Below are 16,796 nucleotides of genomic sequence, written 5' to 3'. Positions count from 1 at the left end.
AGACTCCTTGTGAAACCCGATCTGGAGAGCACTTAAACAGCTCTGGGACACAGGGAGCTCTGCACGGCCTTTCTATCATGGTTGTGTCTTTCTCTGGAGGCTGCAGCACACTCAGCTTAATCTGAAACCATCTGATAAAAATTACAAAGCTGGTTTCAGTATAGACGGATTCATTACTGATTACACAGATAGACGTACTGGAGGCTTCCATCCAGCCTGCATATATTTATGAGTCTCTCCTCTCCTGGAGGGTCCACGAGCAAAGACAGAGATAAATCCTTGGGGGGTAAGTACATGGCAGTGTTGGCACCCCCTGCTGTGATGGGCAGATCCCTGAGAGCCTGTAAAAGTCTCACATTTTAGTGGCTTTAAACATAGTCTGATTGGCTTGATTTCACAACAACAGTAAAGGGGATTATCTGATTTCGAGAGGAATATCATTTCATAGCCTAGGAGCAGCAAAACTGAAGCAGTAAATACAGTGGATGTGTAACCTGAAAAGCTCTTTTTAAGAGCAAGAAAGTAAGAGTGGAGAAGTTCAGAGAGGTAGGTTATGGCTAAATTAACCTTTAAAAACAAATATCTGATGACTGGATTGCGTTGGAGCAACATATCAAAACTGATGCTGAAAGTCCCCCTCATATCACCTTCTTTGCTGCTTGTGGGGGATCCCATAACCCCATTGTAGACACCCTAAATAAGCCCAGAGCCCTCTCAGCCTCAAGTCTGAACAATAGGCCTGAAACTACAAGCAAACTGGACAAGCTATGCCTAAAGTAATTCACACATTTACTGATATCTGAAGAGATGGAATCACATTTATTCAATTAATCTTAAAATTATATTTCTTTTTCCTTCCTGATTTCTGTTATTTTAGAACAACTTGCTGCAGTTCAACCTAAACTTAAATCTGGTCTGAAGGAGAAGTTCCAGTGTGTGTTTGAGGGGATCGCTAAAGCAGGAAGTCCAACCCTTCTGAACCAGATCTACACAGAGCTCTACATCACAGAGGGAGGGACTGGAGAGGTCAATGAGGAACATGAGGTCAGACAGATTGAAACAGCATCCAGGAAACCACACAGACCAGAAACAACCATCAGACAAGAAGACATCTTTAAAGTCCCACCTGGAAGAGATCAACCAATCAGAACAGTGATGACAAAGGGAGTGGCTGGCATTGGGAAAACAGTCTTAACCCAGAAGTTCACTCTGGACTGGGTTGAAGACAAAGCCCACCAGAACATCCACTTCATATTTCCATTCACCTTCAGAGAGCTGAATGTGCTGAAAGAGAAAAAGTTCAGCTTGGTGGACCTTGTTCATCACTTCTTTACTGAAACCAAAGGAATCTGCAGCTTTGAACATTTCCAGGTTCTGTTCATCTTTGATGGTCTGGATGAGAGTCGACTTCCTCTGGACTTCCAGAACCAGGAGATCCTGACTGATGCTACAGAGTCCACCTCAGTGGATGTTCTGCTGACAAACCTCATCAGGGGGAAACTGCTTCCCTCTGCTCGCCTCTGGATAACCACACGACCTGCAGCAGCCAATCAGATCCCTCCTGAGTGTGTTGGCATGGTGACAGAGGTCAGAGGGTTCACTGACCCACAGAAGGAGGAGTACTTCAGGAAGAGATTCAGAGATGAGGAGCAGGCCAGGAGGATCATCTCCCACATGAAGACATCAAGAAGCCTCCACATCATGTGCCACATCCCAGTCTTCTGCTGGATCACTGCTACGGTTCTGGAGGACGTGTTGGAGACCAGAGAGGGAGGAGAGCTGCCCAGCACCCTGACTGAGATGTACATCCACTTCCTGGTGGTTCAGACCAAAGTGAAGAAGGTCAAGTATGATGGAGGAGCTGAAACAGATCCACACTGGAGTCCAGAGACCAGGAAGGTGATCAAGTCTCTGGGAAAACTGGCTTTTGATCAGCTGCAGAAAGGAAACCTGATCTTCTATGAATCAGACCTGACAGAGTGTGGCATCGATATCAGAGCAGCCTCAGTGTACTCAGGAGTGTTCACACAGATCTTTAGAAAGGAGAGAGGGCTGTACCAGGACAAGGTGTTCTGCTTCGTCCATCTGAGTGTTCAGGAGTTTCTGGCTGCTCTTCATGTTCATCTGACCTTCATCAACTCTGGTGTCAACCTGATGGAAGAAACACAAACATCTAAGGAGTCCTCAGTTTCTAAGGACCCTAAACTAAAGTCTCTTCACCAGACAGCTGTTGATCAGGCCTTACAGAGTCCAAATGGACACTTGGACTTGTTCCTCCGGTTCCTCCTGGGACTTTCACTGCAGACCAATCAGAGACTCCTACAAGGTCTGCTGACACAGACAGGAAGTAACTCACAGACCAATCAGGAAACAGTTCAGTACATCAAGAAGAAGATCAGTGAGAATGTGTCTGCAGAGAAAAGCATCAATCTGTTCCACTGTCTGAATGAACTGAATGATTGTTCTCTAGTGGAGGAGATCCAACAGTCTCTGAGTTCAGGAAGTCTCTCCACAGATGAACTGTCTCCTGCTCAGTGGTCAGCTCTGGGTTTCATCTTAGTGTCATCAGCAGAAGATCTGGATGTGTTTGACCTGAAGAAATACTCTGCTTCAGAGGAGGTTCTTCTGAGGCTGCTGCCAGTGGTTAAAGCCTCCAACAAAGCTCTGTAAGGACACAGATTGTTGCTGCTTTTATTTCTGATAGTGAGAAATCTGCTAATGAGGTAAATATTGATTCATGTTGCTTCAGTTTATTTATAATGAACCAGTTCAAAATAAAAGGGAACATAAAGACGTGTAAAATCAGACAGATCCATCAATCTTTCCAAGGAGAACATTGGTGACTGTAAAGAAATCAACAATATTTCTGATGAATTGTTTAATAGCAGATTTTTCTCCCTGTCTCCTCAGACTGAGTGGCTGTAACCTCTCAGAGAGAAGCTGTGAAGCTCTGTCCTCAGTTCTCAGCTCCCAGTCCTCCAGTCTCAGAGAACTGGACCTGAGGAACAACAACCTGCAGGATTCAGGAGTGAAGCTTCTCTCTGCTGGACTGGAGAGTCCAAACTGCAGACTGGAAACTCTCAGGTACAAAGTTCTCCATCCTTTAGAAACCAGATTTCTGTCCATTACCTGTTAAAAACATGATGGAAATGTTAGTTCACTGATAGATTTGTTAACTTTTGTCTGACCTTTTTTTTTACTCCCTATGAATAGAAACCAGGCAGAGATTTACCGTATAGGAGTGATTCTCAAAGGTTTTATTTTGTGCTCCTTTGAAGAATAGAGTGTGTTAGAATTAGGGCTGTCAGTTTTAGCACTTTATTAACACGTTAACTTTGTTAGACCATAACGCAGACAATTTTATTTTTTGTCGCCGTTAATCTCGTGTCAAAACACGTACACCGTTCTCTAAAGTTTTGTAATTATGTAATTACCCGCCGCGCTCTCTGGACTGTGTTTGTTTTACCCTTGGCGCTTTCCGTAGTTTCAAGGTCGCTAGAGACTGTAGCAAAACAGACCCACTCACTGTTGCCAAGACTGTTTATTTCATGATACTTTGGGCTTCTTTTTTTCTAAAGTCACTTGTAAATTTAATGAGTCGGGGGTTGCGCGGTTTTTGGGCATGTTTCTGAAAGTGGAATCGCTTATTTGGGCTCTAAAATAAGTGACGAAACATTGGTTATTAAGAGACCTGCTTGCACGAAATATCCCTCCGCCATAGGAGCTGAGGGAGTAAACGCAGAGAGAGCAACTCTGCCCGTATTTTCTGCAGTTTACTGCTGCAATAATGTGAGATAACTGCTGAAAGTAGATTAGGCGGTGCAGAGATTGGTTCTGAAGATAACATTGCAGAAACCCAACCCATAAATCATACTTTAATGCTTATTAATTAGTTGTCTCTGTATTTGACAAACTAGGGCTGAACCACGGTGCCAAACGAAGTACCTGGAGTTACTAAACAGTTGCTAAACAGTCTCTTTCAAGGGAATTAAGCTCCTGCACAGTTACAAGCAAAGTGTAAGACTGGAATGACCTGGAAGTTTAAAACCTTTTTCCAGGCTTAAACTCTATGAATATGGATATAAACAGCAAGCAAAAATATTCAAAGAAGTAATTGTTGATGGTGTGAAAGCTCAGAATTAGATGTGTGAGAGAGTGAAAAAAAATTAACAAAAAACAAAACTTATGACTTTATTGAAATGTAAATTTTTTATTAAATTTTTTTTGTATATGCATAATACCATGCCTATCTTTGTTGAAAAGGCGAAAAAATATATTGGCATGAAAACAGGTATTTATTTACACATTAGTTTATACATTGTATAAAAATCAGAGCGTCATGACAAGTGATTTAGCCATTATAGGCCAGAGTTTAACATATTATATACCCCAGAAGATGGCATCGAGTCATTTACCTCGTTTACACAACCCCTTTTTAACCGTGCCGAGACCAGTCAGAGCTCAGTTACCGAGATAACTATCGAGTGTAAATGGAACACAAACTGAACTGAACCGAGCTAGACACAACCGGACCGCGCTAAATGCAGACCAGTTCCATGTGTGGGCTCGGCCCGGTTTTTCTCTGGCCCGGTTCTCTAGTAACAAAGAGCGCATGAGCAGACCGCGTCATCTCCGTGCGATCAGCTGACATTTCAAACATTCATAAAAATACTAGCTTCCCTACTGTGACACGGTTTCCAGCGATGATTCTGCTTAGCAGCGTGATGAACCTCAGCGTCTGTTGTTGTTTCCTGCGTCTGTAAATCCTTATTAGACGTTCGTTTGTCTTATCCACTTCCCAAAAGCCGACTCTGTCAAGTAAATTCACCAAAAGTTGCCGTCTTCGCCTGACTCTCTGCTAACAACGACGTTTCACCAAGCATAACTGCCTGAATGTTACGGGCGCCGCCATTTTTATTTGCTTGATTCCCTCCTTCAAACTGAGAGAGCAGTAGTACCACAGATCGCCTCTAGGAGGTGAGGAAACCAAGGAACCGAGATAGCGTGATGTGTAAACGGTCGTCAGAACCAAGCTAGACTTGGTTAACTGATCCAAGCTCGGACCGAGCTCAGCATGGATCGGTTTAACAAGGGTAGTGGAAATGGGGTTCATGGCACTAGGATGTTTTCATTCCAATACTGAAAAGTGGCCAGGTATCGGGTATCGGGGCAAAAAAATGGCATCGGCGCAACATTATTATTATTATTATTATTATTATTATTATTATTATTAATAATAATAATAATAATAATAATAATAATAATAATAATAATAATAATAATAATAATAATAATCATCATCATCAAACTTATATTGTTCTTTTTGGAAACACAAAGTCGCTTTACAAAACAATTTTTAAAAACACAGAAATATACGTAATTTATACTACAGAAAAGCAAGTTTAAATATGTGGGATTTGTAGTTCTGTAATGAGTCTGAGTTCCTGATGGTTTGGGGCAGCAGCAGCAAAATTCTGGTCCCCAAAAGCCGTTGATCTGATGATTACTCAGAATCCATTTAAAATTGAAATACATTATATTAAATAAACAATATTTCTGATGAATTGTTTAATAGCAGATTTTTTCTCCCTGTCTCCTCAGACTGAGTGACTGTAAGCTCTCAGAGAGAAGCTGTGAAGCTCTGTCCTCAGTTCTCAGCTCCCAGTCCTCCAGTCTCAGAGAACTGGACCTGAGTAACAACAACCTGCAGGATTCAGGAGTGAAGCTTCTCTCTGCTGGACTGCAGAGTCCAAACTGCAAACTAGAAACTCTCAGGTACAAAGTTCTCCATCCTGTTGAAACCAGATTTCTGTCCATTACCTGCTAAAACATGATGGAAATGTTAGTTCACTGATAGATTTGTTAACTTTTGTCTGCTAAAAAGTTTATGTAAATATAAGTTTATTGACATTATTCATCATTCAAAAAGAACTGTAATTTTGACACTGTACAATATTTACAGTTTCTGTCCTGAAATATTTACGCATATATTTAACAATCTATACAGCAACATATATTATATCTCTAATGTACATAACACTACTGTATATTGTACTGTATACATTTTTGATTATCTGACATTTTAATATGAGTGCACTGGTTGGACCTGGCTTTAATCTCGTTGTACATGTGTGGAACATGATGTACAATGACAATAATAAACATTCTGATTCTGTTATATTATTCATCTACAGACAACTATATGTTACCTCAATGCAGAGAAGCTGAAAAGAACCACCTGGGCCCCCATCAGTAAGGGGACCCGCTGGTTACCCAGCCATTTAGCAGTACCCATTAATTATTTATGTATGTTTAAATAAAATTATTAAGATTTACAATCACAAAGGTAACAGAAAAAATGTACTATTCCGTCTCAGCACATAAAGATCCCAGAATGCAGTGTGCTGATTGAGCAGCAGGAGAGTTGAGAACAGAGAAAGATGAAGCAGAGCTATCAAAGCAGAGCTGGAAGCTGAAGAAGGGAGAGAAAAGAAAAAGGTGTTGTTCTACCAAAATGGTCTGAAGCCCTGGATGTTTTCTAAACAGCCCCAGATCTCATGAAGAAAGACATTTAGATGTTGGTTAAAAAGATGGATTAAACCCAAAAATGGCATTTGGATTAAGTAATTTAAAAACAATCACATTAGTTTTTATTGTATTCCATATAGTCACTACCTGCTCCACCATAACCTGGCAAAGAGTCAAAAGAAAAAGACAGAAAAGATTATTTGTGCACAGGCAACACCACGGCTGCTCAACTACTCCCACAACCAGGACCCAGTGTTTTTGAAGGTGAAGTTGTTTGTTTGGGCTTGACTTTCTTTCTGAGAGAAATCATTTAATTATCTCTCAGTTTCCCACAATAAAGCGGAACATGAGTGGTAGATAGGTTGTCCTTTCCATGTCCCAGTTTCCTGGTCATCACGTCTGCCAGAGTTGATTCAGCACATCCCAAACACACGCAGGCCAGAGCCCAGAGTGACAGGGAAACTAGTGATGAGACAGCAAGAGAATGAGATGCAGTAAGTGGGGAAAATATGGGAAAAAGTTTAATAAAGAGTAGAAGAAAGAGAACGCACTGAAAGACTGGATCTGACCTCAGATGGGAGATTTCTCAAAGACATTCTGCTGATTCTGCAAGTGTGAAATATGTGCTCACCATACGCTGCTAATGCCACTGATCCAAACCACTGCTTTATTCTTTATCTCAGCTTCAATTCTTGACTTCAATTAGATTAAAAAAAATAAAGCAATCTAGACACCAGAACAATGGTTCTACTGGGACCACCAGTTTATCTTTGGTATTTTAGGTCCAGTTTGAATTTCCCTTAAAGCCAGAACCTTCTGCAGAGTTTTTGTCAGTTTGCAGTTTCCAACCCAGTGAAGCTCTAATCAGGATTCATCCGTTTAAATGTGTCAGATGTTACTTTTTATAACCTACAGAACAAAATGCAGTTTGATTTCTATTTTTTGCTTATTAAAACAACATCATGTGTTGAATTGTGTGTCTGCAGCTTGTCAGGCTGTCTGGTCTCAGAGGAAGGCTGTGTTTCTCTGAAATCAGCTCTGAGCTTCAACCCCTCCCATCTGAAAGAGTTGGACCTGAGCTACAATCATCCAGGAGACTCAGGAGTGAAGCTGCTGTCGGCTAGACTGAAGAATCCACGCTGGAGACTGGAAACTCTCAGGTATGGAGGAATAATGGTATAGAGGAACTTTTTGACAAAGTTTGAACTGATTTTACAGATCATAAATCAAACCTCTTCAATTAAATCCCACCTATCCCTCTCCTACTCCTCTTATCACGTGCAGTTAGAATAATTGCAGTTTATTTAAATAAGTCTAAAGGTTAATTAGGAATAGTTTAATGCAGCGTCCCACGGTGGGAAGATTCAAGATGATGATGCAAATCCTGGCAGGATCAGCATGATGCTCTCGTAGTGGATATTAATAATTATCAATTAAGTAAGCACACCAATAATTTTTAATCAAGAGAAAAGAAAAAACGCATCTTCTTTCTCTCTTTAGTTTATTGAAGAGTGACCTCTGACCTCTGCCATCGCTTTAGCCATCGTAAACTGTAACATACCAGGCTTTGGATTAGCAACAAACATTACAGATCAGTCACATTGCTGCAAGCTAAAATAAAAACATTTTTATAACTTTAGTGTACAATCATTTACACCTCAGTTAAATAAGGCAAAAAGACAATTATTGTGGATGTACTAACACCAGTGTTGTAGTACTCGAGTCCGAGACTCGAACTCGAGTCCGAGTCATTAGCTAAATTTAGAGACTCGTGACTTGACTTGGACTTGAGCACTGATGACTCGAACTTGGACTCGGACTCCTACATTCAGATCATTCTGACTCGGAAATTGAGAAAAAGACTCGACTTTTTTTTATATCATTGGGCTATAATTTTAATATGTCATTAGAATATTATTTGGTGTATGATTTTAATATCTAAATGTCGTACCGCGCACGTGACGTCACCATCTCATGAGCAACGCCCCTTGCCGCTAAGGTTGGGCAAACAGTGTGAGAGCGCACGTAGCAACCAGCCGTTACACATGCAACAGATACAACGATATGACCGACTTTACAGCTGTTAAACTTTCACAAAAGGATGTCCAGGCGCCCATTTTACTGGTAGAACTGTGGAACAACATACCAGCGTTCAGCTCAAACGATGGCTTGAGTGTCGAGGGCTCGGAAAGACGGGCCGAGTTGATAGGAAGGTAAGTCGATGTTTTTCCTCCTGCTCGGTGTTCATGCCGTCATCGGACGTTTTTTTTCTGTTTGTAGTCACCGTCCAGGAATCGGTATACATTTTCCGGCCCGCCGAACAATTTAGTCCGGTCCGGTGGCCAAATGCATTATCATTATCCAACGGCTGTATCTCCTCGCTGCATCGACCGATCCACACCAGATTTGTTGTGAGTCATGGGGGAACACTGCCGAACGCGTTTGTGGGAATCGCCCGGTGGACGAGCGAGGAAAATGCGTAACAGCATCTGCGGGGTTCGCGCACCGCCGACCGCCCGGAGCCGCGCCGGTGTGCGAACCCCGCCCGCCGGCCGGCACCGCGGCGGTGGCCAATAGGCCGGAGTGCGCTTGGCTGCGAGGGCCGATCGACGCCGCTTGCGGCTTTAACATCCTTCATATGCGGCCTATCAGCGTACCTCGAGTCGCTGTTGCACGTTCCATAACAACAATGTTTAAAAACCATGGTTAGGAGACGTCTTAGACTTGGAAAAAGCGGTAGTTTTACCGAGTAAAACCAAGGGTAACTACAGCGAAAGAGTTATTAGTGCAATGGAATGTTACTGCTTCATGTCATACATCACACGTCAATAGTGACTCGACTCGGACTTGACTCGGATGAGTAGTGGACTCGACTCGGACTCGACTCGGATTTTTTTTTAATGACTTGGACTTGACTCGGACTTGAACACTGATGACTCGAACCTGGACTCGGACTCGAGGCATAGTGACTTGACTACAACACTGACTAACACTATCAACTACTAGGAAATTAGATGCTGAAATATTTTATTTTATTATATTTTATTATATTTTATTTTCATATATATATATATATATATATATATATTAGGGCTGGGCAACGATTAAAATATTTAATCGCGATTAATCGCACTGATTAATCGCGATTAATCGCGATTAATCGCATTGTATTTACAAACTCCAAGAATGAATTCAAAAGTAGTGTAAAGAGCACTTTTATTTTAATGTTCTGCTGCCATATGAACAAAAGTGTTGTAACATTTGTAGCACTTATCAGTAACACATATTTAGTGTAAAGCTCAACTTAAACATGTAAAACAAAAAATAGCAATAATAATAAATTAAAGCTTATTGCCACTGACAGGGAATTCTCTTTATGGGGAAAAAATCTACCAAAAACAGGCAATTTCTGAGGTAACAGCAGGGAGCAGCATTACCATTTTATGTTCAATACCAAAGTTTAACTTGGCAGTGGTTCCAACTAACTTGTTTCTGTCATATTCCATGCTGGAAGAACTTTAAACTGAAATGCTTGCTAACTCGATATGCTTGCGTTTATTTGACGTTGACACGCGGTTTTTTGTTGTTGCTTTCTCGCGCGCATATAGTGAATGGCAGGGGGAAAACAGGCAAAAATACATGGATACTTTGAAACGAGAAGCGACTTCACCGACGGCGTCGATGCAGACCCCCCCCCCCGCTCCGCTCCGCACAAAACTTGTTCCGGCCGCCAACTCACCGCCTCGCCTCGCCTAAGCTCGCTCGCGGTACCTGCGGGAAACACCGCCTTCCGCATGTCAGCTGTGTTTTTTTCCGGCCAGCACCTTTCTTCCTCTTTGAATCTGAGGCTGGGCTGACAGCGAGGTTATTGGCGCATTATCGCCAGCTACTGTTCTGATTCAAACCCCTACACCGCAGCAACAGACCTTCACAAAATAAAAGCATGTGACCAACATGCGTTAACGCGCGTTAAAGAAAATATCGCCGTTAATAGTCTAATGAGTTAACGCGAAATTAACGCGTTAACTTGCCCAGCCCTAATATATATATATATATATATATATATATATATAAAATAACATGCAAAATATTTCAGCACATGACTTTCTCAGTACTTGATAGTTTTAGAACATAACATAAAAGTATAAGGCATTTGACATTTTAAAAGTTTTAAGCCCCCCCTGAACATGAGAAAATCCTCGTTATTCGATGCTGTAGCGCACATATTCCCTAGTTACTGGAGGAAAATAGAGAGTACCAATATGGCGGCTGGTGGCTTCACAGCGACATGTATTATATACGGCCAATGAGCAATCCAGTGAATAAATAGAGGTACAGTCAGCTCTGTCTCATTTCTATCTGACCAGACATGGAAGTAGGCATGTATTTAGTTAAAAAGTGAAAGAGAAGTGTTAACACTTATTATTGTTCAGTTAGTGGGTAAAACAGAAAGTACCCACAACTGTTAAATAATACTGAATAAATGAAATAGTTTTAATTTATTGACTGTATTATTCCACTAATACACATTAATCTATGGGTTTGTTTATCAGTGTAGATCTATAACCTCATTGGTGAATCAGGCTCAGTTTCATCAAGCCTGTATGGTCTGACATTTTCCCCTCAGCAGGAACACCTAAAGCACTCAGGGGTTCACGCTGCGTCTTTATGCTGATCCAGCGGCTGATGTTTCCCTCTTTTCAGCTCCATGAACTTCTAGCCTGTTACAGTTTATAACCATCATTACCTTTCACAGCGACAGGTTTCTCATCTCAGTCTCTGCTCTGACCAGACAAATCTCCTCTATAGCTCTCCTCAGGGCACTCTGGTGCGTAATTACCAAGCTGAAGGCTCAGTTTGAAGTTGTTCTCTGAGCGTTTTGTTTGTGGTCAGAGCGGACGGAATAATGACTTTCTGCTTCGCTTTTAACCCGCTAATAGTCTTTATTGGGGAATCCTACAGGAAATATAGCACTTTTTATGCATGGCAACCCCAGAGTTGATGAGTAAAGGTGCAGCTTTTAAAGCTCTGCGTCTCTATGGTTCCTAAGTGACTGTAGAAAAAAACACTTTTATTGGTAACGTCTGGTATCAGCATAATTTATACTAATGATATCAGTTTGAGGCGGTGAGGTGGGCAGATTTTACCCCCATTGGTGCTCTGCACGTGAGGAATAAACAGTGGGAAAAATGCATAAATAAATAGTGTAAAGGGCTCCTTTAGAGGGAAGAGGAGGAATAATGGGTCTGAGCTGAAGCCCCTGATGTTACAAGTTCCTTAAAATGACCCTTAAAAGTCCACACCTAAATTACATTTAACGTAATTATGCTCCCCTGAATTAAAGAGCAAGGCAGCATTCCATTGAAGCACCGCTGGTTCTGTGTGGTTAAAAACAAAATAGCATGAAACACAGCTACTGACTCTCCTATTGACTTTAATTGGGACATTTTGGTACGAGTGGAAGGACATTAAACGTAGTGATTCACGTTTTGAAGGCTGGCCGCTGATAAAAGCACCTGGGTCTGAGGGAAGGGAGGAGAGAGTGTGGACTGAGGGAGCAATGGAGGCGCTCCAGGACTGTTTTGAGTGCTCTGACTGGAACATGTTCAAAGCTGCTGCAACTTATGAGGACAAGATCAACATTGATGAGTACGCCATGACTGTGTCAGCCTACATCAACAAATGCATTGAGGACGTCAGCACCACCAAGACCATCATCACCCGAGCCAACCAACGACCCTGGATTACTGCGGAGGTCCGTCAAGCGCTCAAAGCACGGAACTCAGCCTTCAAGTCTGGAGACAAGGAGGCACTGAGGACAGCGAGAGCCAACCTGAACCGTGCCATCAGGCTAGCTAAGCGGAACCACAGTCAGAAAATCCAGGAGCTTTTCCATGACGCCAGCAACACCAGGAGCATGTGGAAAGGCATCCGGGCGATCACTGAATACAACACGCCCTCCCCCCCGGTGGGTGAAGTTGATGCTGACTTCCTCAATGGACTAAATAACTTCTTTGGGAGGTTTGAGGCACTAAACAGCACTCCAGCAGTGAAAGCTGTTCCCCATCAGGATGAGGAGGTCCTCTGCCTTGACACCGCCGACGTGTGGAAGACTCTAAGGAGAGTCAACCCGCGCAAGGCCCCAGGCCCCGACAACATACCTGGGCGGGTGCTCAAGGAGTGTGCAGGTCAGCTGGCTGGTGTCCTCACAGACATTTTTAACACCTCGCTGGACCAAGCCACAGTGCCAGCATGCTTCAAGTCTGCCTCCATCATTCCGGTGCCAAAGAAACCTCAAGTCACCTGTTTCAACGACTACCGGCCTGTTGCACTGACTCCCATCATGATGAAGTGCTTTGAAACGCTGGTAAAGGAACACATCGTCTCCAGTCTCCCCTCAACACTGGACCCGTTCCAGTTTGCCTACCGGCGGAACCGCTCCACTGAGGACGCCATCTCCTCTGCTCTTCACCTGAGCCTGGCACACCTGGAGGAGAAGAACACGCACGTGCGGATGCTGTTCCTGGACTTCAGTTCAGCGTTCAACACCATCATCCCACAACATCTGGTGGGAAAACTGGAGCATCTGGGCTTCAACACACCCCTACGAAACTGGCTGCTAGACTTCCTCACCAACAGACCTCAGTCAGTCCGGGTCGGACAGAACACCTCTGATGTCGTCACCCTCAGCACGGGCTCCCCTCAGGGCTGCGTCCTGAGCCCCCTGCTGTTCACCCTGATGACACACGACTGCGTCCCCAGGTTCACCACCAATCACATCGTGAAGTTTGCAGACCACACAACAGTGGTGGGCCTGATCAGGGACGACAACGACCAGGACTACAGAGAGTAGTGGAGCAGCTGGTGGGCTGGTGCAGAGAAAACAGCCTGATGCTGAACGTGGAGAAGACGAAGGAGATAATCGTCGACTTCAGGAAAAACCGGCCTCACCATGCTCCACTGCTCATCAACAACTCAGCGGTGGAGGTGGTCAGCAGCACCAAGTTCCTGGGGGTGCACATCACGGACAACCTCACCTGGACTGTGAACACCACGTCACTGGTGAAGAGGGCACAGAAGCGACTGTACTTTCTGCGGAGGATGAGGAGAGCCCGCCTGCCCCCGCCCATCCTCACGACCTTCTACAGAAGCACCATAGAGAGCATTCTGACCAGCTGTCTCTCTGTGTGGTGTGGAGGCTGCAGTGCCTCCGACTGGAAGAACGTAAGGAGAGTGGTGAGGAAAGCAGAAGGGATCATCGGGGCTCCTCTTCCCTCCATTAAAGACATTTCATCGCAGCGCTGTGTGTCTCGAGCCCGTAACATCATCAGGGACCCCTCACACCCCCACCATGGACTATTCTCCCTGCTGCCCTCTGGAAAGAGGTTCCGCAGCATCCGCTGCAGGTCCACTAGGTTCTGCAAAAGCTTTTTCCCTGCTGCAATCAGACTGTTGAACTGCTGAAGTATAAAAGTGTACCACAATAGATTCGCTGATTTGCACATCTGCACATTTGCACATTGTATCGTATCCTGCAAAATTGATGCTGCACCTTAACCGGAAACGTACTGCAAAACTGTGTACAATGCAACTGTCTACTTTTAAATCACTGCTGCACCCTACTGCATATTTGTCTACATTTGGTTTACATTGTTTACATTTCAACTGCCTACTGTTCACTGCTGCACTTTATCCGGAAGTAAATTGAAATTTATCCTGTAAGTGACTGCGATTGACCACTGCACTTTATCCTGTACCGAAATTCACTGCAAGGTATCCTGTAGAGTTACTGCAATATTTCTGAGCTGTGTGAAAACGAAATTTCGTTCTGTATGCACTCTGTGTATACAAAATGACAATAAAGAAAGTCTAAGTCTAAGTCTAAGAGAGGAGCAGTAAGAGCGTTGAGGCACAGAAACACAGCGAATGTAGTTAAAATAATGCAGAATTAATAAAAACCAAACTTATAAAGCAGGCGGCCTAGTATTGGAGTCAGAGCCGTGACTGTGGGAGCTGAGTTTTTTCCACAGGAGAGGAGGACTAAACGGAGCAGAGCGTTTCTGTTAGGATTATTATTCATCTGGCACAAGGGACCTTTTTAGTTTATTATTTGCTCTTTGAGTGAAGCGACTATGGTCTCCATATTCACAAGCATGGAAACAGGCCTGCAACGTAGGGTTAGCTTGGAGTTTGCTGGCTTTAGCTTTAATTAATAAGCATTTAAGCAAATATTATAGAACTGTGATTTTAGATTGACACCCTGAGTGTTTTTATTTTAGTGTTTTATACAGAGAAGCACTTGTTACTTGTCTTTATTTCATTTAAAGGTCCTAAAGTAGATTTATTTTATTCACCTTTTTTATCTTCCTAAATAAAAGGGGGAACATTAACACTTTATACCAGGGGGTGTCCAAACTTTTTTAGTGAGGGCCAAATCCAGAAAACTAAGCAAAGGGCCACACTAGAGGTGCCATATTGCCACATGAATACTGTGTGTATTTCTAAGTCAGCTATAATGTGAAGAACATTGCAGTCAGTGGGAGCAGTGATGCTGTCCTTTGATTGAAGGATGGCTGACATGTCAGCAGAAAGTTTGGTGGTTGAGACACGAAGGACTTCACAGAGATGCTGTCAGTCATTCTGCTTCTCAGTCTGCTTTTGTTCTGATTTAACAGAGAAAATCTTTGTTCACATCTGGATGTTGAGCCCAACAGGCTCATCATTGTTTCTGCGTGGCGTCTCATCAGAGGAAACTTGGCATTATCCAAACTCTGAAAGAATTCAGGGAGGGAGAGAAGCTGATGTTGACTCTGCAGAGAATCATCACATTGCATTTCAATCAGTTCTAACTGCAGACTCTCTTCCACTTCTTCTGCATCCACCAGGAAGGAGGTGGAGAACAGCTGGATTTGTTTTTCAATGACAGAAAAGTCTTGGAGACGCTGGTTGAATTCTGTCACCAGAGATGCAATCACAGACACATATTTCTCCTTTTTAGCAGAAAGGTCGGCCTTTGGAAAAGCAGACGTGATTTCAGACAGAGCAGGGAAGTGTGCAGCATTAAAGCCTCGTAGTTGTGTCTCAAAGAGGCGGAGCTTTACCCAGAAGGCTTTCAGGTGTGCATACAGGTGTGGCACCAGCTGTTCTTTGCCTTGTAGCTTCTTGTTCAGTGTATTCAGACGATGCGTAAGATCAACTAAAGATGCCAGGTCTACCAGCCACAGAGGGTCACTTAGTTCATGAAGAGGTCGGCCCTTCTCTTTTAAAACCTGCTCCATTTCTGATCTCAGCCAATCAGAGCGCTGCAGCACAGAGCACGTGAATTTCCCACAGCGATACTAAATCCACTGCAGGTTGTAATGTTTCATCATCATCATCATCATCATCATCATCATCATCATCATCATCATCATCATCATCATCATCAGAGCCCAGGTGTCTGTCTGCTCTCAGCTCTTCTTTCTTTCTCTGGATTTTTACAAGAAGTGGACGTGTCCAAATGTTGGACTGGTCCTTTCTCAGTGGAGGACAATGTGTGTCTGAGAGACATGTAATGTCCATGTTTGCTGCTGAAAGAGACTGATGGTCTGACCCCCTCCTCCTTTCAGGGTGGAGCCTGCTGGAGTCCGATGGTTGACACCAGGTCTGAGGAAGTGTAAGTGTGTTTTTCATTTGATTCATGACAACAAAGCAGCTCACATTCAACCATCTTCAAACTGTCCATCACTCATTCAGGAGTCATCATCAAAGTGTCAATAAATGATCAATAACTGCAGCTGGATTGTCTTTGTTCTCTCCATCAGATTCCTGTCAACTCACAATCGACACAAACACAGTGAGCAGAGAACTCAAACTGTCTGAAGACAACAGGAAGGTGACATGTGTGGAGGAGCTTCAGTCATATCCTGATCATCCAGACAGATTTGATGTTCCTCAGCTGCTGTGTAGAACTGGTCTGACTGGTCGCTGTTACTGGGAGGTCGAGTGGAGAGGAGGAGTTGATATATCAGTGACTTACAGAAGAATCAGGAGGAGAGGAGACATTGGAGACTGTTGGTTTGGATATAATAATCAGTCCTGGAGTCTGATCTGCTCTGATCGTCATGGTTACTCTGTCCGTCACAATAACAGAGGAACATCTATCTCCTCCTCCTCCGTCTCCAGCAGAGTAGCAGTGTATGTGGACTGTCCTGCTGGTATTCTGTCCTTCTACAGAGTCTCCTCTGACTCACTGATCCACCTCCACACCTTCAACACCACATTCACTG

General features: G+C 43.4%; 1 protein-coding gene and 1 long non-coding RNA gene across 2 annotated transcripts in view; both read left to right on the top strand.

Annotated features, from left to right (window-relative positions):
• Nucleotides 1-978, top strand: part of LOC118567103 (myelin-oligodendrocyte glycoprotein-like) — a 45,281-nt gene extending 44,303 nt beyond the window's left edge. Inside the window, exon 7 of the mRNA XM_036151249.1 lies at nt 878-978. Coding sequence (XP_036007142.1) covers nt 878-919 — 42 coding nt within the window. The 3' untranslated portion in view covers nt 920-978. The remainder of the gene's footprint in view (nt 1-877) is intronic.
• A 2,052-nt stretch (nt 979-3,030) lies between these two features.
• LOC118567108 lies at nt 3,031-16,178 on the top strand. The gene is made up of 3 exons (XR_004933484.1): nt 3,031-3,084; nt 7,515-7,688; nt 16,137-16,178. It is a non-coding gene; the product is annotated as an uncharacterized LOC118567108 (long non-coding RNA).
• Nucleotides 16,179-16,796: the final 618 nt, after the last annotated feature.

This window comes from Fundulus heteroclitus, chromosome 20 (genome assembly GCF_011125445.2).
Source record: "Fundulus heteroclitus isolate FHET01 chromosome 20, MU-UCD_Fhet_4.1, whole genome shotgun sequence".
In the NCBI taxonomy this organism is placed as follows: Eukaryota; Metazoa; Chordata; class Actinopteri; order Cyprinodontiformes; family Fundulidae; genus Fundulus; species Fundulus heteroclitus.
Note: the sequence above shows the minus strand (reverse complement) of the source record. Positions and strands in the feature narration are given on the sequence as shown.